Source organism: Oncorhynchus mykiss, chromosome 15, assembly GCF_013265735.2.
Source record: "Oncorhynchus mykiss isolate Arlee chromosome 15, USDA_OmykA_1.1, whole genome shotgun sequence".
NCBI lineage: Eukaryota > Metazoa > Chordata > Actinopteri > Salmoniformes > Salmonidae > Oncorhynchus > Oncorhynchus mykiss.
This window is the reverse complement of record NC_048579.1, coordinates 13,931,139-13,955,024: the sequence shown is the minus strand read 5'-3', so window position 1 is coordinate 13,955,024 and position 23,886 is coordinate 13,931,139. Positions and strand designations below refer to the sequence as shown.

General features: G+C 44.1%; 1 protein-coding gene across 1 annotated transcript; it reads right to left on the bottom strand.

The window, feature by feature from the left end:
- Nucleotides 1-6,695: 6,695 nt before the first annotated feature.
- On the bottom strand, nucleotides 6,696-23,361 carry LOC110489622 (V-set domain-containing T-cell activation inhibitor 1-like). The gene is made up of 7 exons (XM_036943769.1): nucleotides 23,131-23,361; nucleotides 8,731-9,048; nucleotides 8,384-8,656; nucleotides 7,919-8,239; nucleotides 7,742-7,828; nucleotides 7,534-7,597; nucleotides 6,696-7,421 (listed from the first exon to the last, which is right to left on the bottom strand). Exons 1-6 carry the CDS (start codon nucleotides 23,216-23,218, stop codon nucleotides 7,560-7,562), a joined length of 1,125 nt encoding a protein of 374 aa, XP_036799664.1. The 5' UTR covers nucleotides 23,219-23,361; the 3' UTR covers nucleotides 6,696-7,421; nucleotides 7,534-7,559.
- Nucleotides 23,362-23,886: the final 525 nt, after the last annotated feature.

Genomic DNA, 23,886 nt, shown 5'->3' with positions numbered 1-23,886 from the left:
GGCCCAGACATGTAGGACACAAAACACATAGAATTGGTCTAGGAGACATGTTTTCTGTAGTTTTCTATGGTTTATCTGTGTTACACTTTTCAAAAGGACATAAACACAGGACACATGGACAGCTCATCACTTTTTAACACATACCCATGCTATATTCTCTCTGCCTGGGTTCAGTATGTGTGACGTTCAGTTAGCTAGCTAGACTGTTCTTACTTTGAAATTTCCCTAGGTTGTGTGTGCTTGCTAAAGACAATTTTGACTAACTTGATTGTTTCTGACATGTGGACATATTTAATTGTGTGCTTTTATTAAATATGTATAACTGACACACTGTTGAAGAGATGTACTTGTATCTGTGGTCAGTGTGAACTCTAAGTACAAATGGAAATGAATTTGCAAACACATTAATTTTTTATTGTGGCATGGTGTCAGTGTGATTCAAACACATGATCTTCTTGTCACGAACCTCGCCGAGGATGGTGCCTCTTCCTGTTCGGGCGGTGCTCGGCGGTCGTCGTCGCCGGCCTATTAGCTGCCATCGATTCCCTTTCCTTTTGTTTTGGGTTATTGGTTAATTGGGTACACCTGTTTTGTATTAGGGTTTGTTTGTAGGGTATTTAGGGGCACTAGGCCCGCTGGATATTTGTGCGGGCTTGTTTTTGTTACTCTGTGTTTTGATGGTGTGATTTATTCTTGTATTTATTCTCCGGACTGTTTAGTCCTGTTGTTGTTTTGGACTAGCAACTTATTTACGCCCTGTGTGTTGGCGTGACTGTTTTTGTTGCGCTGGGGAATAAATCTGAAGAAACGACTGAACTCTGCTCTCTGCGCCTGATTCCATCCACCACACCTAGTAGATCGTAACAGAAGCCCGCACCTTTGAAATGGAGTCAGCAGGAGTAGCGACCACTCCTCTCCCCACTATGGAGGAGCGCGTTCATCACCACACAGCTGTCCTCCATCGGATTGGTACCGCGATGGACCAGATGATGGAGAGGATGGAACGATGGGAGAGGAGTGGTCTCCCGACGTCTACCCCAGCTCCCCCACTGCCGACACCACCTACTCCACCTACGTCGTCCTCTGGGTCCGGCGCACTACGTCTCTCCCCCCCGAGGGAGTACGATGGAGCGGCTGCTGGGTGCCAGGGATTTTTGCTCCAGCTGGAGCTCTACCTGGCTACCGTGCGTCCGGCTCCCTCGGGTGAGGAGAGTGTGAGCCTCCTCGTCTCCTGTTTAACGGGCAGGGCCCTGGACTGGGCTAACGCAGTCTGGAACAGTCCAGACTCGGCTCGGGACAACTACCTGGAGTTCACCCGCCGTTTCCGAGCAGTGTTCGATCATCCACCAGAGGGTAAAGCGGCGGGTGAGCGACTGTTCCACCTCAGACAGGAGACGAGGAGCGCGCAGGACTTCGCGTTGGAGTTCAGGGCCCTAGCTGCTGGTGCTGGGTGGAATGACAGGGCCCTGATGGACCATTACCGGTGTAGTCTCCAGGAGGACGTCCACCGGGAGCTGGCTTGCAGGGACACAACTCTCTCCCTGGATGAACTAATAGACATGTCTATTCGATTGGACAACCTGCTAGCTGCCCGCGGGCGTTCAGAAGGGGTCCTGTTAATTCCACCTTCCAGCTCTCCCACTCCCACTCCGATGGAGTTGGGAGGAGCTGCATCTAGGGGGATCAGAGGGGGCTCCTCCTGCTCCTATTGTGGACAGAGAGGACACACTTCGGACCGGTGTTGGAGGAGTCCCTCTGGGAGTCGAGATGGTCGGCAGAACGCTCCTCGGCCACCCCAGGTGAGTAAGCACCAAACTCACCCAGAGCTCCCTGTTGGTCACATGTTTTTTAATTTTTTTCCCTGCATTTTTCCCCTCTCTTCAGCATAAGGCGCTAGTCGATTCAGGCGCAGCTGTGAGTTTTATGGATCGTGGACTCGCCCGTAAATTGGGTATTCCGTTAGTGCAGATAGACCCACCTGTCCCCGTGCACTCCTTAGATAGCCGACCGCTAGGGTCAGGGCTGGTCAGGGAGGCCACGATTCCGCTGGACATGGTAACGCAGGGGAATCATAGGGAGAGGATCAGTTTCTACCTTATTGATTCACCTGGGTTTCCGGTGGTGTTGGGGGTTCCCTGGCTGGCTATTCACAATCCCCTTATTTCCTGGAAACAGGGGGCTCTTAAGGGGTGGTCAGACGAGTGTTCAGAGAGGTGTATAGGAGTTTCCATCGGTGCCACGACGGTGGAGAGTCCAGACCAGGTTTCCACCGTGCGCATTCCCCCAGAATATGCCGATTTGGCTATCGCTTTTAGTAAGAGGAAGGCGACCAAATTACCACCCCATCGACGGTGGGATTGCGTGATAAACCTCCTGGAGAACGCTGCACTTCCCCGGAGTCATGTGTACCCACTGTCACAGGAGGAGACGCTGGCTATGGAAACATATGTCACGGAAGCTCTGAGACAGGGGTACATTCGGCCCTCCATGTCACCTGTCTCCTCAAGTTTTTTTTTTGTGAGGAAAAAGGAGGGAGGTCTGCGTCTGTGCATTGATTATCGAGGTCTCAATTCGATCACAGTGGGTTTTAGTTATCCGCTACCTCTCATCGCTACGGCGGTGGAATCATTCCACGGAGCGCGTTTCTTCACAAAACTGGACCTCAGGAGCGCGTATAATCTGGTGCGTATTCGGGGAGGAGACGAGTGGAAAACAGCGTTTAGTACCACATCAGGCCACTATGAGTACCTCGTCATGCCGTATGGGTTGAAAAATGCTCCAGCCGTCTTTCAATCCTTTGTAGATGAGATTCTCAGGGACTTGCACGGGCAGGTTGTGGTAGTCTATATTGATGACATCTTGATTTATTCTGCCACACGCGCCGCGCATGTTTCCCTGGTGCGCAAGGTTCTTGGGCGACTGCTGGAGCATGACCTATACGTCAAGGCTGAGAAATGTGTGTTCTCCAAACCAGCCGTTTCCTTCTTGGGTTATCGCATTTCCAGCTCGGGGATGATGATGGAGTGTGACCGCGTTAACGCCGTGCGTAATTGGCCGACTCCGACCACGGTAAAGGAGGTGCAGCGGTTTTTAGGGTTTGCCAATTACTACCGGAGGTTTATCCGGGGTTTTGGCCAAGTAGCGGCGCCCATTACCTCACTGCTGAAGGGAGGGCCGGTGCATTTGCGGTGGTCAGCAGAGGCTGATGGAACCTTCAACCAGTTGAAGGCACTGTTCACTGGGGCTCCCGTGTTGGCGCATCCGGAACCTTCGTTAGCATTCATAGTGGAGGTGGATGCGTCCGAGGCTGGGGTTGGAGCCGTGCTGTCTCAGCGCTCGGGTACGCCACCGAAGCTCCGTCCCTGCGCTTTCTTTTCTAAGAAGCTGGGTCCGGCAGAGCGGAACTATGATGTGGGGGACTGGGAGTTACTAGCTATGGTAAAGGCCCTGAAGGTGTGGAGACACTGGCTAGAGGGGGCTAAACACCCTTTTCTCATCTGGACTGATCACCGTAATCTGGAGTATATTCGAGCAGCGAGGAGACTGAATCCGCGCCAGGCTAGGTGGGCCATGTTCTTTACACGTTTTAGATTTACGATCTCTTACAGACCAGGTTCCCTCAACACTAAGGCCGACGCACTGTCCCGTCTCTATGACACCGAGGACCGGTCTATCGAACCCACTCCCATCCTTCCAGCTTCTCGGCTGGTGGCCCCAGTGGTATGGGAGGTGGACGCGGACATCGAGCGGGCGTTGAGGGTTGAACCTGCGCCTGCACAGTGTCCGACTGGTAGAAGTTACGTACCGCTTGGTGTCCGTGATAAGTTGATTCGGTGGGCTCACACACTACCGTCTGCGGGTCATCCGGGGATCGATAGGACAGTGCGGGGTCTTAGAGGGAAATACTGGTGGCCCACCTTAGCTAGGGATGTGAGGCTCTATGTCTCTTCCTGTTCGGTATGCGCCCAGAGTAAGGCTCCTAGGCACCTTCCTAGAGGGAAGTTACAACCCCTCCCGGTTCCACAACGGCCATGGTCCCATCTCTCGGTAGATTTCCTTACTGATCTTCCCCCTTCTCAGGGGAACACTACCGTTCTGGTCGTTGTGGATCGGTTCTCTAAGTCCTGCCGTCTCCTCCCATTGCCTGGTCTCCCTACGGCCCTACAGACTGCAGAGGCTCTTTTTACCCACGTCTTCCGGCACTATGGGGTCCCAGAGGATATCGTCTCCGATCGGGGTCCCCAGTTCACATCTCGGGTTTGGAAGGCGTTTATGGAGCGTCTGGGGATCTCGGTCAGCCTTACCTCTGGTTATCACCCTGAAAGTAATGGGCAGGTGGAGAGAGTAAACCAGGAAGTGGGCAGGTTTCTGAGGTCGTATTGCCAGTACCGGCCAGGAGAATGGGCGAGGTACATCCCGTGGGCATAGTTAGCCCAGAATTCTCTTCGACATTCGTCCACGAATATGTCGCCATTCGAATGTGTACTGGGCTACCAGCCGGTCCTGGCTCCGTGGCATCAGAGTCAGACCGAGGCTCCTGCGGTGGAGGAGTGGGTACAGCGCTCTAGAGAGACCTGGCGGGCAGTCCAGGATTCTCTCAGGCAGGCCAGTGAACGGCAGAAGAGAGACGCTGACCGCCACCGCAGTGAGGCCCCGGTGTTCGCACCAGGGGACAGGGTCTGGCTCTCGACCCGAAACCTGCCCCTCCGCCTGCCCTGCCGGAAGCTGGGGCCGCAGTGTGTGGGGCCATTTAAAGTCCTGAGGAGGATAAACGAGGTGTGTTATAGATTGCAACTTCCCTCTTATTATCGTATTAACCCCTCGTTTCATGTGTCTCTCCTCAGGCCGGTGGTAGCTGGTCCCCTACAAGATGGTGAGGTACCGGAGGTCCCTCCACCCCCTCTGGACATCGAGGGGTCCCCGGCGTACACAGTACGAGCTATTCTGGACTCGAGACGCCGGGTGAGGGGCCTGCAGTACCTCGTGGACTGGGAGGGGTACGGTCCGGAGGAGAGGTGCTGGGTACCGGGGAGGGACATTTTAGATCCTTCCCTCTTGAGGGATTTCCATCGCCTCCACCCGGATCGCCCTGCGCCTCGTCCTCCGGGTCGTCCTCGAGGCCGGGTTCGGCGCGCTGCGGGAGCCGCGCGTCGGGGGGGGGGGGGGGGGGGGTACTGTCACGAACCTCGCCGAGGATGGTGCCTCTTCCTGTTCGGGCGGTGCTCGGCGGTCGTCGTCGCCGGCCTATTAGCTGCCATCGATTCCCTTTCCGTTTGTTTTGGGTTATTGGTTAATTGGGTACACCTGTTTTGTATTAGGGTTTGTTTGTAGGGTATTTAGGGGCACTAGGCCCGCTGGGTATTTGTGCGGGCTTGTTTTTGTTACTCTGTGTTTTGATGGTGTGATTTATTCTTGTATTTATTCTCCGGACTGTTTAGTCCTGTTGTTGTTTTGGACTAGCAACTTATTTACGCCCTGTGTGTTGGCGTGACTGTTTTTGTTGCGCTGGGGAATAAATCTGAAGAAGTGACTGAACCCTGCTCTCTGCGCCTGATTCCATCCACCACACCTAGTAGATCGTAACACTTCTGGTCTCTATCTATGGAATTTGTCCACTGAGCCACCAGGATGGAGCTATCTTGCCATGTTTGTTTTTAAACTCATACAAAGCTGTTCATTTTAGTCTATTCAAACAGACCCTATTTCAAAAGAAACAAACACTAATTAAGATCAGGACACTTAACAAGATAGAGGATATACAGAGTTTTGTTGATGCTGAGAACGGAATGTATATGTTTTTAAATAACATTCTTTGAATGCTGTTCAAATCAAATCAAATGTTATTGGTCACATACACATATTTAGCAGATGTAAATTCGGGTGTAGCGAAATGCTTGTGTTCCTAGCTCCAACAGTGCAGTAGTATCTAACAATTCACAACAGTACACACACATTTAAAGTAAAAGAATGGAATCAAAAACGTATTCAGGCTAGGGTTATTTTTTCTCAATTTCCGCCTGATTGACGTGCCCAAAGTAGACTGCCTGTTGCTCAGGCCCTGAAGCCAGGATATGCATAAAATTGGTACCATTGGAAAGAAAACACTTTGAAGTTTGTAGAAATGTTAAAATAATGTAGGAGACTATAACACAATCGATATGGTAGGAGAAAATCCAAAGAAAAACCAACCAGAATTGTTTTTTTTTAGAGCCCATTCTCTTACAATGGCAAGTATAGGGAAATGCTTAAATCTAGCTCCCAGTATGCAATGCCTATGGCTTCCACTGGGTGTCAGCACTCAATGTTCAAGGTTTCAGGCTTGTTTCTTCCAAAACGAGTAAGAATAATGAGTTTTACTACAGGGACACAGTCTTGGAATTTCGTGTATGGGCATGCGATGAAGAGGAGACGCACCTGCTAATATCGTTTTCCTATTGGACATACTTCTTTCCATATGAAATATTAGAGTTTGATTACATTTTAGGGTATCTGAGGAGTCAATAGAAATGTATTTTGACTTGTTTTAACAAAGTTTAGCGGTAGATTTTTGAATTCCTTTCTCTGCTGTTGAACGAGTGGATTGCTCAAATTGATGACGCTCAAACCTGTGCCGGTGGAAAAATATTTTGATGTTGGGCGCCGTCCTCAAACAATCGCATGGCATGCTATCGCTGTAATGGCTACTGTAAATCGGCAAGTGCAGTGAGATTAACAAGAACTTAAACTTTCAACCAATAGAAGACAATTGTATGTACATAAATGTTTAATATCCATCATTTTTATGATCATTTATTTGAATTGCGCTCCCTCCAGTTTCACCAGAAATGTTCCCGCTAGCGGGACGATTAGCCCAAATAGGTTTTAAGAAATATTGAAATATTATATTGAGCAATATCGGAGTGGCATTGGCTGAAATACAGTAGAATATAATACAGTATATACTTATGAGATGAAAGCAGCATGTAAACATTATTTAAACATTATTAAATTGATTACTGTTCCATAATTAAAGTGGCCAGTGATTCCAAGTCTGTGTATATAGGGCAGCACCCTCAACCGAGTGGAAGCCAGCTATTGAATGCTGTTTAACAGTCTGATTGCCTTGAGATAGAAGCTGTTTTTCAATCTCTCAGTCCGAGCTTTGATGACACCCTTGCGGATCTTCTTGGCCTTACTCTGATATCGGGTGCTGTAGGTGTCCTGGAGAGCCCTGCGGTTGTAGTCTTTGAACGTTACTAATGTTTTGTGGTTTTTATGGAAAGTTTTCTACATGTTGATTGAAGGCATAACTATGTCTGCTGTGGATGAACCCTCTTCTCCTTTACCTTATTCTTGTTGTCTTTCTATGTCTTCCTTTCTTTCTTCTTCATTCTGAAGTGGTTTTCCACTCTGACTGTTTTCATTTGGACCATTTGTATTTGCTGGAGGGGGATAGGTGAGTTTAGGGTGAGTTAGCAGGATTCAGACACACAAACAGCTAGTATGAGTAAATGCATTTAACCATAAGGACATGAAAATTCCATGGATGTCTACCTGTAGCAGAGAGTGACTCTCCCTCTTCAGATGCCCATGTTACTTTTGTATTTGGCCAGAAAACCTTGAGTTGGGAGACTTCAAAATATCAGAAGCTGAAAGCTGTTCATCAAAAGCCACCAATGTAACCCTCCTCTCTGTTCATCAGGAAGTGGTTGTGTTAAATGGTTCAACAGATTATGATGTCATCATCATCATCATAACTTACCTCTCAGCAGGTAACATATCACTGCTGCTATAATCACTGCTGCTATTATTATACCAGTGATTGAACCTGGACTCAGTCCATCTGAAACTGAAGGAGAAAATACAGAGTATCAGTTTTATTGTTGAATGTGATCCTGTGACTTACAGTGAGGGGAATCAGTAAGAGTAAACTTTGTACCATCAGATAGTTTATCAGGTGTGATCTGCAGGTAGGTGAGGATCAGGTGTGTGTCTCTGGCAGTAGAGAGTTCACAGCTGTAGGTCCCCTGGTGGACCATGGTTAACTTGTGGAGCTGAAGGCTGCCAGAGTCAGACAAATTCTGAACCTGCTCCTTCCACTTGTCAACAACATACATCTGAGCTGTACCGTTGGTGGAGGTGGAGGTAAGGATGGTGACTATCTGCTTGAACGTCCAGGTGAGGTCAAAGGTCAGGAGGTCAGACTGAGAGACACTGCAGGGGATGGACACCTCACTGCTTAGAGAACCTTGGACCGGATCTAAAATTATGTCACGAGAAAGTGCCTTTTTAGCCTAATCTTTGCATTCTGTCTCACAATGTTGTGTTGTTTTTGTACAGTTTGCAGCCAGATAAATATATTGATGAATTTACTCATTGATTTATGAATTGATTGATTGATTACCTTGCTGTTTCAGGGTTGCTGTCCTTTCTACTGTCCCAGAGGTCACGGTACAGATGTTGGTTAGGTTTCTGCTAAACTGTTTTGTGCTGGTGATGTCATAGAGGCCCTGGTCATCCACCTTGATGCTGGTGGAGTTCTGTATGGTTCCAGGGTCAAATGAAAGGTCAGAGGGGGGGTCAGTGGACCAGGTGAGTTTAGGCTCAGCGTAGATACCTGTAGAACTGCATGTGATGATGTCATCTGATAACTGTATGTCCACCAAGCGGACTGGAGCTGCAACAAAGTAGACATTACACATGGAGCAGCATGAAGTGATCATCATAGACAGACAGATAGACATTCTGTACCTTCCACTGCTATGTTAATGAAGGACTCCATGTTGCCTTTAATAGTGCTGGTGTAACACTTGTATCTGCCCTGGTCCTGGAGTGTGATCCCTCTCAGCAGTAGTGAAGCGTTTCCTTTGGGGATCTGGTCATTGAACAGGGCTGTTCTCCCTCTGTAACGCTGGCTCTGCTCTTTGAACTGATCTGTACTGTAGTAGTAGGAGTGGACGGTCACGTCCTTGTCTTCTAGTTTCATCCAGTGGATGACTTCCTCACTGCCAGGCAGGAAGCTGCAGGGCAGGACACAATCCTCTGAGAACCCACAGGTTACATGGACATCTGCAATTGAATTAACCCACGTTAAGTGGGTATCTGGACAAGAGAGGATTCAAACACAGACTCCTATACTCCCCAATAGTCAGATACCCTGGGAAAGTGAATAGGCCCTTTGTTTATATCAGAGTGTTAATAACCTGTTATTATTGTTAATATTGTTAATATTAACCTGAGTCTATTCTGTCATTGTGGTCTTCCTCGGTCCTCCACCCTCCACACCCACAGCACCTAACCTCTAACTAAGATCACAATCTCAAGTAAAGACTCCAGTCAAACATGAATGACTACATTTCCTTCATGCCTCTAATCATACCACACCCAGTCAGCAATCTTTTACATTGATAAGACAAGTTAGCCTGTCCCGTTTGGTATGTTGAATCACTGATCTTCCATAAGTTGTTCAAACATAACCACAGAGAGACTTCCTTGAGACCTCATTGTCATTCACATGATCACATGATGATGAATCTACACTGAACAAAGATATGAATGCAACATGTAAAGTGTTGGTCCTATGTTTCATAAGCTGAAATAAAAGATCCCAGAAATGTTCCACACACAAACCAAAAAATTGGGGGGCAGAAATTTGTTTAAATCCTTGTTAGTGACCATTTCTCCTTTGTCAAGATATTCCATCCATGTGACAGGTGTGGCATATCAAGAAGCTGATTAAACTGCTTGCTCATTTCACAGTTGCACCTTGAGCTGGGGACAATAAAAGGCCACTCTAAAATGTGCAGATTTGTCACACAACACAATTCCACAGATGTGTCAAGTTTTGAGGGAGCATGCAAATGGCATTGGTATGAGCAGGCATAAGCTACGGACAACGAAAACAATGACATTTTATCAATGTCAATTTTAATGCACAGAAATACCGTGACGAGATGCTGAGGCCCATTGTCATGTCATTCATCCACTACTATCACCTCATGTTTCAGCATGATAATGCACAGCCCCATGTAGCAAGGATCTGTTCATAATTCCTGAAAGCTGAAAATGTCCCAGTTCTTCCATGGCCTGCATACCCACAAGACATGCCACCCAACCGTTACTCTCTCGCAGGAAACTTTCACTCTTGCGCAGACATTTAGAAACGTAACATTAAATTTTGAAAAATAAGCCCCCGATATGGCTTAAAAATGTTTTTTACCTTTATTTAACCAGGTAGGCCAGTTGAGAACAAGTTCTCATTTACAACTGCGACCTGGCCAAGATAAAGCAAAGCAGTGTGACAGAAACAACAACACAGAATTACACAAGGGATAAACGAACATACAGTCAATAACACAATAGAAAAATCTATGTACATTGTGTGCAAATGTAGAAGAGTAGGGAAGTAAGGCAATAAATAGGCCATAGAGGATAAATAATTACAATTTAGCATTAAAACTGGAGTGGTAGATGTGCAGATGATGATGTTCAAGTAGAGATACTGGGATGCAAAAGAGCAAGAGGATAAATAACAATATGGGGATGAGGTAGTAGGGTGTGTTATTTACAGATTGGCTGTGTACAGGTACAGTGATCGGTAAGATGCTCGGACAGCTGATGCTTAAAGTTAGAGAGGGAGATATAAGACTCCAGCTTCAGTGATTTTTGCAATTAGTTCCAGTCATTGGCAGCAGAGAACTGGAAGGAAAGGCGGCCAAAGCAAGTGTTGGCTTTGGGGATGACCAGTGAAATATACCTCCTGGAGCGTGTGCTATGGGTGGGTGTTGCTATGGTGACCAGTGAGCAGAGATAAGACGGGGCTTTATCGAGCAAAGACTTATAGATGACCTGGAGCCAGTGGGTTTGGCGACGAATATGTAGTAAGGGCCAGCCAACGAAAGCATACAGATCGCAGTGGTGGGTTGTATATGAGGCTTTGGTGACAAACCAGATGGCACTGTGATAGACTACATTCATTTTCCTTAGTAGAGTGTTGAAGGCTAGTACAATGCTGGGGAAAAAGGCCCAAAAACTATACAGACAATGACTTCATCAAACAACACTGTTTCACGACGCATCAGTGACACGGCAGGAGATGGTTTGAAACAATTACTGCTTCGCAAACAAGCCAGTGAATTATATGTGTTGCAGTTGGATGAGTCAACAGACGTGGCGGGCCTGGTACAGCTCCTGGTATATGTCCATTACGTTTATGGGGAGGGTCAATTAAGGAAGACATCCTCTCCTGCAAACCACTGGAAACCAGGACATGAGAGGATATTTCCTGTACTGGACAGCTTTGTCACATCAAATGGACTTTGGTGGTCAAGATGTGTTGGTATCTGTACTGATGGTGCAAAAGCCATGACAGGGAGACATAGTGGAGTGGTAACGTGCGTGCAAGCAGTTGTTCCCGACGCCAGTTGGGTACACTGCAGCATCCACCAAAAGGCTGTTGCTGCCAAAGGAATGGCTGACAGCTTGAAAGACATTTTGGACATTACATTGAAAATGGTTATCTTTGTTAAAGCAAGGCCCCTGAACTCTCGTGTATTTTCTGCACTATATGGCCAGCGACCATGTAATGCTTTTACAACATACAGAAGTGCGCTGCTTATCAAGGGGCAAAGCATTGACACTTTTTTTTTCATTGAGAGACGAGCTTAAACTTTTCTTTACTGACCATCATTTAGATTTTCACTAACCACTTGCATTATGACACATTTCTCACACGACTGGACCTATCTGGGTGATCTGGTTTTGATCTGTTTTTTTCTCGCCTGAATGATCTGAATCTAGCATTACAGGGACTCTCCGCAACTACATTCAATGTGCGGGACAAAATTGAGGCTATGATTAAGAAGTTGGAGCTCTTTCTGTCTGCATTAGCAAGGACAACACATTTACACAGAAAAAAATGGTACGATTTTTTGTGTGTAAATGCACTCAAGCTTACGGACAACGTCAAATGTGATATAGCGAAGCACCTGAGTGAGCTGGGGTCGCAACTACGCAGGTACTTTACCGAAACAGTAAACTCAAACAACTGGATTCGTTATCCCTTTAATGCCCAGCCTCCAGTCCACTTCCCGATATCTGAACAAGAGAGCCTCATCGAAATTGCAAAAAGCTGTTCTGTGAAAATTGCATTTAATCAGAAGCCACTGCCAGATTTCTGGAAAGGGCTGCACTCAGAGTTTCTTGTCTTGGCAAATCAACACTGATGCCCTTTGCAACCACGTACCCATATGAGAGTGGATTCTCTGCCCTCACTAGCATGAAAACTAATAAATACAGGCACAGAATGTGTGTGGAAAATGACTTTAAAACTGAGACTCTCTCCAATACAACCCAACACTGCCGAGTTGTGTGCATCCTTTCAAGCACACCCTTCTCATTAACCTGTGGTAAGTTATTCACAATTGTTGATGAACAAATAAGGTTTTATATGTAAGATGGCTAAATAAAGAGCAAAATTATTGATTATTATTATATTATTATTTGTGCCCTGGTCCTATAAGAGCTCTGTCACTTCCCACGAGCTCACTTGACAAAAGCTCACACTCATTCTTATGTTTAATAAATGTATCGTATAGTCTGTGTGTGTGGCAGGTTTACAATGATGGCAAAAAACAACATTTGAGAGTGCACTGACCCTGGTGCAGCTGGAGGTTGAATGTTTGAAGGGGTGAGGGACAATAAAAAGTTTGGGAACCACTGCTCTGGATCAATGTGTTCCAGTTCCCACCAATATCCAGCAACTTCGCACAGCCATCGAAGAGGAGTGGGACAACATTTCACAAGCCACAATCAACACCCTGATCAAGTCTATGTGAAGGAGATTTGTTGTGCTACGTTGGGCAAATGGTGGTCACACCAGATGCTGACTGGTTTTCTGATCCACTCCCTTACCTTTTTTAAAGTATCTGTGACCAACAGATGCATATCTGTATTCCCATTCATGTGAAATCCATAGATTAGAGACCAATGAATGGATTTCAATTGATTGATTTCTTTATATGAACTGTAACTCAGTAAAATCTTTGAAATTGTTGCATGTTGCAATTTGGAAAATATTCAGACCCTTCAACATTTTTCACATTTTGTTACGTTACAGCCTTATTCTAAAATGTATTCAATAGTTTTCCTCTTTCTCAATCTACACACCCCATAATGACAAATCCCCAAAAACATATATTTTTTAATTTGAGCAAATATATAAAAATAAAAAAACAGAAATGCCTTATTAATATTATTATTCAGAACCTTTGCTATGAGACTCGAAATTGAGCTCAGGTGCATCCTGTTTCCATTTATCATCTGTGAGATGTTTCTAGAACTTGATTGGAGTCCACCTGTGGTAAATTCAATTGATTTGGAAAGGCACACACCTGTCTATATAAAGTCCCACAGTTGTGACAGTGTACATCAGAGCAAAAGCAAAGCCATGAGGTCGAAGGAATTGATTTATTACATTGAAATAAAATAGACATCAATGACAGGCACATTAACCCCCAGAGTTCGTGGGCCCCCCTGCCTTTTGGGGGCTCCAGTGCCCCTGCTCCCTCGCCACACTTTCAAAGCTGATTATGCATGATCTGGAAATGTGTCCGGAGGTTTGGTATGGATGGTGTGACGTAATTTTGGGGCCTCCAGAGGTGTGCAGAGGCCAAATCAAGCTACGTACCACATCGCTGTGCGTGCTTCAGTACCAGTTTAGATAGATGCATGTGGACACATGTGCATGTGTAGCATATGACAATAGCAGGATCATATCAAGGATATCATGACAAATGAATACATAAATGACACTTTAAACTTGATGATGAGTTGATCATTTGAATCAGCTGTGCAGCCTTCATCCATAGACAGTCTTTCACAACACTCTGTATCTGAGGACAGAAAACATCACAAGACACAGACTTCATAATACTCAAATTAGACACCACTGAATACTATGTTACTATTATCTTTGTCCTCACTTCTAGTGACTGGAACTACACAAAAGTACCTGCCCTATCCAGAACAGCATACTCTCTCACTTTGACAGTTGGGGCTGCTATCCTTTCACCCTCCTCCATGGATGTTAGCTAGCTACCTACAAACGCATTTAAAAAAAAAATGTTTACATTGATAAATACATCAAGATATCTAGCTAATATGAAGTTAGGTAGCTGGTGATATTTAATTAACTCAGCTAGCTATCTATAGAGTATGTTAAGTTGGTTAGATAGCTAGCTAGCTACATTAGCAGCTCTTTTGATTTAGCCTGCACTGTAGCTAGTTAGCTAATAATAAATGTTTTTTTTTTACATTTTCAAAATGTGTTTACTTACTTGAATATGTTCACCCAGCTATGTGGACAATTGGAAACAGGGCAGCAAGGTTTGTTTGACACCAGAGCGTTTTGGAGCATATTACTATTTAACTATGTACCCATTTGTGTTGTTGTCTGTTCACACTGCTATGCTTTATCTTGGCCAGGTCGCAGTTGTAAATGAGAACTAGCCTACCTGGTTAAATAAAGGTGAGATAAAAATAAAAAAAATAACCAGACCTTCATACAAACTTGCTAAGGTGAATTCTTTATGCACCATCGAATGTGCTGTTATATGCTGCCATATGCTGCCAGCACGCCCACAAGCAAGCCACTCTTGGTGGCATAAGTGGCACGTGCCAATTTACCGCATGCTAGTGAACACAAGCCATAAGGCTTTATATCTTGGGCTTCTGGAAAGTGACTGAAAAAGTGCCACAGCTCGTGAAAAAGAAAAGTATAAGGGAGATATCGGTGAACATATGCCGTGGTCAAGGCTACGACGGTGCAATGAGTGGAGCTTCCTCAGGTGTTCAAAAGCTCATATCAGAGTCAATTTGCACTTGTGTTAATGTTTCTACGACAATCAATGCAAAATGTATAGCGAACAAGAGATTTAAATGCATTTTTATAGGATTTGATTATTTCGATCAACACTAGATTTTTTTAATGCTTTTTAGAACAAATGCTTACCTTATGCCTAACCTTAAAGTAAGACCAAAAGTGACAGTTTTGTTTCCATTCATTTTAACGACAAATTTGACTTTGTGGCTGAGGCAACTTGTGGAAACCCTACCTAGTAGTGGTGATATTACGAAATGCATGTTACTGAATACACTGTACAGGTGTTGCTGTGAGTTTGACAGGAAGAGACTCTTGACAGGAAGGGAATACACTCTGTCCATCAGTACACACTTGAAATATGACCAAATCCTTTAGAAGTCTGACACTGTAATGGTTTGGGGACGAAAGCTCTAACAGCGTATCTTACAGTACATAACCAAGCTTCACATACAGTGGGGGAAAAAAGTATTTAGTCAGCCACCAATTGTGCAAGTTCTCCCACTTAAAAAGATGAGAGAGGCCTGTAATTGTCATCATAGGTACACTTCAACTATGACAGACAAAATGAGAAAATAAAATCCAGAAAATCACATTGTAGGATTTTTACTTAATTTATTTGCAAATTATGGTGGAAAATAAGTACAGTACGTAGGTATTTGCTCTTTATCATAAAACAACAGGACTGACAGACTTTCTTCTTCTTCTCCATTCACCCAGCGGGTCAGATGCCGGGCACCAACCACAATAGGAATTTTCTTCAGGTATTCAACCCGAACATCCGTTGTCCTCCCTGAGATTACTCCTTTGACGGGTGATGAGAGACTTCAAGTGGAACCTTTAATTCAGTGAGTGGTCACAGTTTAGTAAAGTTTAGTCACTTTTGTTTATTGTTTTTGTTGCAAGCCGGAAGGAGAATACCGCTATCATTGGCCAAGGACAAATAGCCTGTAGGAGCATACTGCTATCATTGGCCAAGGACAAATAGCCTGTAGGAGCATACTGCTATCATTGGCCAAGGACAAATAGCCTGTAGGAGCATACTGCTATCATTGGCCAAGGACAAATAGCCTGTAGGAGCATACTGCTATCATTGGCCAAGGACAAATAGCCTGTAGGAGCATACTGCTATCATTGGCCAAGGACAAATAGCCTGTAGGAGCATACTGCTATCATTGGCCAAGGACAAATAGCCTGTAGGAGCATACCGCTATCATTGGCCAAGGACAAATAGCCTGTAGGAGCATACTGCTATCATTGGCCAAGGACAAATAGCCTGTAGGAGCATACTGCTATCATTGGCCAAGGACAAATAGCCTGTAGGAGCATACTGCTATCATTGGCCAAGGACAAATAGCCTGTAGGAGCATACTGCTATCATTGGCCAAGGACAAATAGCCTGTAGGAGCATACTGCTATCATTGGCCAAGGACAAATAGCCTGTAGGAGCATACTGCTATCATTGGCCAAGGACAAATAGCCTGTAGGAGCATACTGCTATCATTGGACAAGGACAAATAGCCTGTAGGAGCATACTGCTATCATTGGCCAAGGACAAATAGCCTGTAGGAGCATACTGCTATCATTGGCCAAGGACAAATAGCCTGTAGGAGCATACTGCTAACATTTGCCAAGGACAAATAGCCTGTAGGAGCATACTGCTATCATTGGCCAAGGACAAATAGCCTGTAGGAGCATACTGCTATCATTGGCCAAGGACAAATAGCCTGTAGGAGCATACTGCTATCATTGGCCAAGGACAAATAGCCTGTAGGAGCATACTGCTATCATTGGCCAAGGACAAATAGCCTGTAGGAGCATACTGCTATCATTGGCCAAGGACAAATAGCCTGTAGGAGCATACTGCTATCATTGGCCAAGGACAAATAGCCTGTAGGAGCATACTGCTATCATTGGCCAAGGACAAATAGCCTGTAGGAGCATACTGCTAACATTTGCCAAGGACAAATAGCCTGTAGGAGCATACTGCTATCATTGGCCAAGGACAAATAGCCTGTAGGAGCATACTGCTAACATTTGCCAAGGGGTAAATAGCCTGTAGGAGCATACCGCTATCATTTGCCAAGGGGTAAATAGCCTGTAGGAGCATACTGCTAACATTTGCCATGGGGTAAATAGCCTGTAGGAGCATACTGCTATCATTGGCCAAGGACAAATAGCCTGTAGGAGCATACTGCTATCATTGGCCAAGGACAAATAGCCTGTAGGAGCATACTGCTAACATTTGCCAAGGGGTAAATAGCCTGTAGGAGCATACTGCTAACATTGGCCAAGGGGTAAATAGCCTGTAGGAGCATACTGCTATCATTTGCCAAGGGGTAAATAGCCTGTAGGAGCATACTGCTATCATTGGCCAAGGACAAATAGCCTGTAGGAGCATACTGCTAACATTTGCCAAGGGGTAAATAGCCTGTAGGAGCATACTGCTAACATTGGCCAAGGACAAATAGCCGGAAGGAGAATACCGCTATCATTTGCCAAGGGGTAAATATCCTGAAGGAGAATACCGCTATCATTTGCCAAGGGGTAAATAGCCTGAAGGAGAATACCGCTATCATTTGCCAAGGGGTAAATAGCCTGAAGGAGAATACTGCTATCATTTGCCAAGGGGTAAATAGCCTGAAGGAGCATACTGCTATCATTTGCCAAGGGGTAAATAGCCTGAAGGAGCATACTGCTAACATTTTCCAAGGGGTAAATAGCCTGTAGGAGCATACTGCTATCATTGGCCAAGGACAAATAGCCGGAAGGAGAATACCGCTATCATTTGCCAAGGGGTAAATAGCCTGAAGGAGCATACTGCTAACATTTGCCAAGGGGTAAATAGCCTGTAGGAGCATACTGCTATCATTGGCCAAGGACAAATAGCCGGAAGGAGAATACCGCTATCATTTGCCAAGGGGTAAATATCCTGAAGGAGAATACCGCTATCATTTGCCAAGGGGTAAATAGCCTGAAGGAGCATACTGCTATCATTTGCCAAGGGGTAAATAGCCTGAAGGAGAATACCGCTATCATTTGCCAAGGGATAAATAGCCTGAAGGAGAATACCGCTATCATTTTCCAAGGGGTAAATAGCCTGAAGGAGAATACCGCTATCATTTGCCAAGGGGTAAATAGCCTGAAGGAGAATACCGCTATCATTTTCCAAGGGGTAAATAGCCTGAAGGAGAATACTGCTATCATTTGCCAAGGGGTAAATAGCCTGAAGGAGCATACTGCTATCATTTGCCAAGGGGTAAATAGCCTGAAGGAGAATACCGCTATCATTTGCCAAGGGGTAAATAGCCTGAAGGAGAATACTGCTATCATTTGCCAAGGGGTAAATAGCCTGAAGGAGAATACTGCTATCATTTGCCAAGGGGTAAATAGCCTGCTGCAGGCTAAGAAGGCTGGCTGGAAAAGGATAAAGAAAGTTGAGGATGAAAAACCACATTCAGATGTGTCATTTATCTTGTCTGATACAAGGGCTCAAGTTCTGTGTGTTTGTCTCTCACTTTACTCTTATCACACAAGCCGTACAAGCATCCCATTCTAGTAATAAAGTAGACAATATGTTTTTTATTTTAAATATGATACTATTTGTAATACAAAGAAGACAAGTCTGTCTGTAATCTGGATCTAGTTGCATGTCATCATCAACAAATCATCAACAAATTGATCCATGATCATACCAGTAGTTTATTGTTAAGAGTCATTATGTTCTTCCTATCTTGACTAATTGATTACACCAGAGAGATTTTAGCCACTCTGGTCACTCTGGCCGAGGAGTAGGGTTGATCCAAGCATTCTGACCTCACAACGGCAATCAAGCACCCAAGCTAACTGGATAAAGTTAGCTAGCTTGCTAGTTACTTCCAGACATAAATGAGGGAACACATCACTCTAACTATTTTATTTGCCCTAGCAGAGCTGGTTAGGCTGTTCTCATGTTATCCAGAGTGTTGGTGACTGTAACTGTGCTGCTGGCAACAATTTATTTACGCTTTTTTTGCTGATGTTTACTGACACAGTGGCTAGTGATCACTATGGATTTAAACAGACAAAGTCAAAGTCAGAGACATACAGAGACAGACAGAAGGTAAAGACTGTTAAAACAACTCAGACTGTAATGATGGTTGTTGCTCACCTCCCCCCTCTGCGTGTGTGGCAGTCCATAGCAGAATCACTACCGACACCAGACCCATTAATGTCATAATAACATGAACACTGGCCATCTTCACGGAAACCACCAGGGTTATCATCGTGGATACAAACTCCTCCCTGTCTTATTGCACTGTGCAGAATCTGGTACGAGCATACAGAACGGAACGCTGCTTGTCGAATCCGCATCCAGTATCCATCTGTGGTTCTGCCCCTGAACAAGGAAGTTAACCCACTGTTCCCCGGAACATCCCTGCCGGCCAAACCCTCCCCTAACCCGGGACGACACTGGGCAAATTGTGTACCCCACCATGGGTCTCTCGGTCGCAGCTGGCTGGAATAGAGCCTTGACTTGAACTAGAATCTCTAGTGGCACAGCTAGCACTGCGATGCAGTGCTTTAAACTACTGTGCCACAGGAGGCACCTGTTCCCAGACACTTCTGCCCAGATGAACAAAGAGTCTGGTGGACCAACATGTCAAACTTGGTCTTCATTAGCATCGGCTTAATCTATCAACCAATCATCTCTCACAACCCCTCACAACCTCTTGCCTCCATTTGCAGCCATGCCTCTCAGTCTTGTGATTCGCTAAAATTAAATGATGACAAATACTTTACTCAGTAGGTCACTCCCATAGAATTCTATGGTCAGCCTGGGGACCAGGTTATGAACAGTGCAGTTTCAGATATACTTTGAGACAAAGTTTAATTAATTCAGTCAGCATACTGCCCCATCGTAAACAGCCCATCTATCTACCTACCTCAGCGCCATACTGTATTTATTTATTTATCTTGCTCCTTTGCACCCCAGTATCTCTACTTGCACATTCATCTTCTGCATATGTACCATTCCAGTGTTTAATTGCTATATTGTAATTACTTCGCCACCATGGCCTATTTATTGCCTTAACTTACCTAATTTGCACTCACTGTATATAGACTTTTTGTTTTCTTTTGTTCTACTGTACTGTATATTGACTGTATGTTTTGTTTATTCCATGTGTTGTTGTATGTGTTGAATTGCTATGCTTTATCTTGGCCAGGTCACAGTTGCAAATGAGAACTTGTTCTCAACTAGCCTACCTGGTTAAATAAAGGTGAAATAAAATGAATTAAAAAATTGTGTTTATCATTGTGCTTGTGTTGCTTCAGCACAACACTGCCATCGATAGACAAATCTATAAGTTGTACATTTTACATTTGAGTAATTTAACAGACACTTGTATCCAAAGCGGCGTACCTAAGAAGGTTAACTAATCAAATGTTTTGCATTTACTTTCCTATTTACAGAGGATTTAGTTGTTTTTTGTGGATGTCATGGAAACCACATAACATTTTCATAAATATTGTCAATTTGAATATTTATGTAATTATTTCTGTGTTATTGATATTGTTTTATTTTCTTGTCTAAGAAATACTAAGGAAAACCACTGTTCTTTAATACAGTGATTCTCAACTGGAGGGTCACAACTTTTATTTAAACATTATTTTGAAGGTCAACCACGCTTATTGTTGCTGACGTTACACGTGCAGCGCGTCTGCAGTGGTGAAAATGTATGGCTAGCTAGGCTCAGTCTCGGAGGGTTTTCGCGCTGCACACACTCACTGACCAATACAATAACGTTCTCGCCCCACCCACACGAACATATCCAATGAAATTACATATTTCTCGACACAAACAAACACTGATCCAATAAAAATACTTGTGACATGTCCAATCAGATAATACAGATCTTCTTCTGGCAGCTATCTTGATTGACAGCTAACTATGATGACATGTTCTGCAGGCATTGCACATGTGGATAGTTAACTGTCATTTAACTCAAATAGGCTAACTGTCAAAGTACAATCATAGAGACGTTTTTAAACCGTGCAGCTCCCTCTTCATCTACTGCTGCTTCCAATGTCAATATCAAGGCAGACAGCTCGGTCCCTGTCAAGAAGAGAAAATACCTATATAAAATGAGAAGGCATCTGGACACCAAGCATCCACGCCACAAAGATAAGACAGCTGACTTAAAACATTTTTTTGAAATTCTCTGGAGGCCTCACAAGATTAATTGAAGAATGTATCAACCCAAGAAAAGGCCCTTTGCGCATCATACCTTGTGACCCTGCGCATTGCTAAGTGCAAAAAAAGCCCACACCAGTGCAGGGGATCTCATACTCCCTGCTGTGATTAATATGTGCAGTGAAATCTTGGGAGTAAGCCACCAATTAACTTAAAACCATTCCCTGATCCAATGACATCACGAGGAGGAGAATCCAGGACATGTCTGAGGACATTACACATCAGGGCAAATAGCCACTACGCACTGCAGATGGATGAATCCACAGATGTGGCTAACCATGCAATTCTAATGGTCTATGTCAGACATGACTGGGAGAATAACTTCAATGAGCATTTCCATACCTTCCTCAACTCAACTTCCATACCTTCCTCAACTCATGTTACTGGATATGTATTATTTCCTTCTTGCACTCACTCACTCACTCCCTCACTCACTCACTCACTCACTCACTCACTCACTCACTCACTCACTCACTCACTCACTCACTCACTCACTCACTCACTCACTCACTCACTCACTCTGAAAGTCATCTTTATTGTACCTCAGCACAACCATAACTGTTGTAGGTTTAGGTAGAAAAGCACTTATTTCAGTAGATGTTTAATGTAAATGTTTGACCATTATCGATCTTTGGTTTCAGGTGAAACTCTGACCAGCGGACCCTGGATGGTCAGTGTGGAAGGCCAAGTCAGACTTTGAATAGTTCTAGTCATGTTTCAACTTTATCACAGGAAGTAAACTAGTCAGAGAACCAATTGATTGCTTTTGCCTAATGCAGGAAATAGAGACGGCTTGTGGATTCAGAGGAGAAAAGTGTGCATTTTAGATGAGATGGTTCAGAGTGAGTGACCCTCAACTCAGTGTGTTTGAGTAAGATGAGGCCACACAGCTTCAAACGTTTCAGCATAGAGGCTTCTTCAGTGAATGATGTTAGCATGTATTAACGTTAGGCAAGAACATTGACAAGTTTAGGGTTATGTTTAGTTCATTAAAAGGCTGGTGCTTACATCCCCTGTTTACCACAATCTACTTCTAAGAGGACATTTACTTGTCACTGTGATAGTGGGGACAGATTGTACTACAGTTTGTTATTGTACATGTAGACCTATATTATTGTACATGTAGAACTATATTAAAATGGAAACCTGCTGTTGCTGTCCACTTAAAGTTCATTTAACTATACTTACGTTTCTTGTCTTCTATTCTATTGCTGAACACAAAGTTGTTTTATTTGAATGGTTACAGCAATTTACATTAATATTATGTTACTCAACGTACAACAGGGCATTGGATTCTCATTTACAACACTGTAATAGCAATTTACAAACATTTACTGGTAATTATGTTGCCAATCAAATGCTGGAACAAAATGTGTATTTACAGTTAGGTTCTGGAATCTGATTTACAGTACTATGATACATATTTACTGTAAGTTACTGGTATCCCATTTACAGTAATTTCCTGGCAATTAAGTTGCCAATAAAGTACTGTAATAATGTTGTATACAGTGAGTTACTGTTCATTTACGGTACTATAATATATTTACTGTAAGTTACTGGTGCCTCATTTACAGTAATTTACTGGCAATAAAGTGCCAATAAAATACTGCAAGTTCACAGTACTTTGTTGGCAACTTAACTGCCAGTAATTTACTGTAAAATGTACAGTACATTTCTATCATTGTAATTACATTATTGCCACTTGAGACACCGTGTAGGCTCTATAGCTTCGTGAAATGTTAGCCTTAACCTGAGAACGTGACGACCAAATAGGCCTATCTATAAACATGTGTTCATTAGCTAAAGCAAAGCCATGCCCTGCACCTTAGAAAGCATATCATCGTTTCGATAGACATGTAGCCTCATAGACATGTTGCAATTTCAGCACTATGGACAGCGACCGGTGGTCTACTTGGTGGGGCCCAGAGAAATTGTGGCTAGCGATCACCATGGAATTTAGTTTTTTGAGACATATAGAGATAGATAGAAGGTAAAGACAGTTACAATAACACCGACTGTAATGATGGTTGTTGCTCACCTCCCCCCTCCATGGGTGTGGCAGTCCATAGCAGAATCACTACTGACACCAGACCCCTTAATGTCATGAGAACCTTAACTCTGGCCATCTCCACGGAAACCGGAAACCAGACACCAGGGTTATTGTCATGAATGAAAAATCCTCCCTGCCTTATTGTCCTGTGTAGAATCTAGTACCATCATGCAGCACTGAACGCTGCCTGATGAATGCGGATAAACAAACCAGTTTAAGATGTTATACACATGAAAACCAATAGATGGGGACCTTGTCCCAGTAACAAGTACTCCTTGTAACAGTCTCTTCTGGACACACATCTTAGTAAAACAATACAAAGCAACAGACCTCTGACGTCACTGTGTCCAGACAGAGTCCAGGCTCAGTAGATGTACTATCTGTACAGAAGACATTACAGATGGAATTTTCCTCCATTCAACATTTTCCATCATGTATTATTATTATTAAAGTTTTGCAAGTTGAAGTAGTGGAAAAGTACCCAATTTTCGTACTTGAGTAAAAGTAAAGAATTTGGCTCAAGTAAAAGTGAAATTCACCTAGTAAAATACTACTTGAGTAAAAGTCTAAAAGTATTTGTTTTTAAATGTACTTAAGTATCAAAAGCAAAAGTATAAATCATTAAACATTTCTTATATTAAGCAAACCAGACAACACGAATGTCTTGTTATTTTTAAATTTAAGGATAGCCAGGGGCACAGTTCAACACAAACAAAGTATTTGTGTTTGGTGGGTCTGCCAGAT

Coding starts and splice junctions, on each gene's coding strand:
- LOC110489622 (XM_036943769.1), bottom strand. CDS start 23,218: ATGGCCAGAGTTAAGGTTCTCATGACATTAAGGGGTCTGGTGTCAGTA. Junction 8,657..8,730: donor CATTAACATAGCAGTGGAAG/GTACAGAATGTC, acceptor ACTTTGTTGCAG/CTCCAGTCCGCTTGGTGGAC. Junction 7,829..7,918: donor ACCTGATAAACTATCTGATG/GTACAAAGTTTA, acceptor TTTCTCCTTCAG/TTTCAGATGGACTGAGTCCA.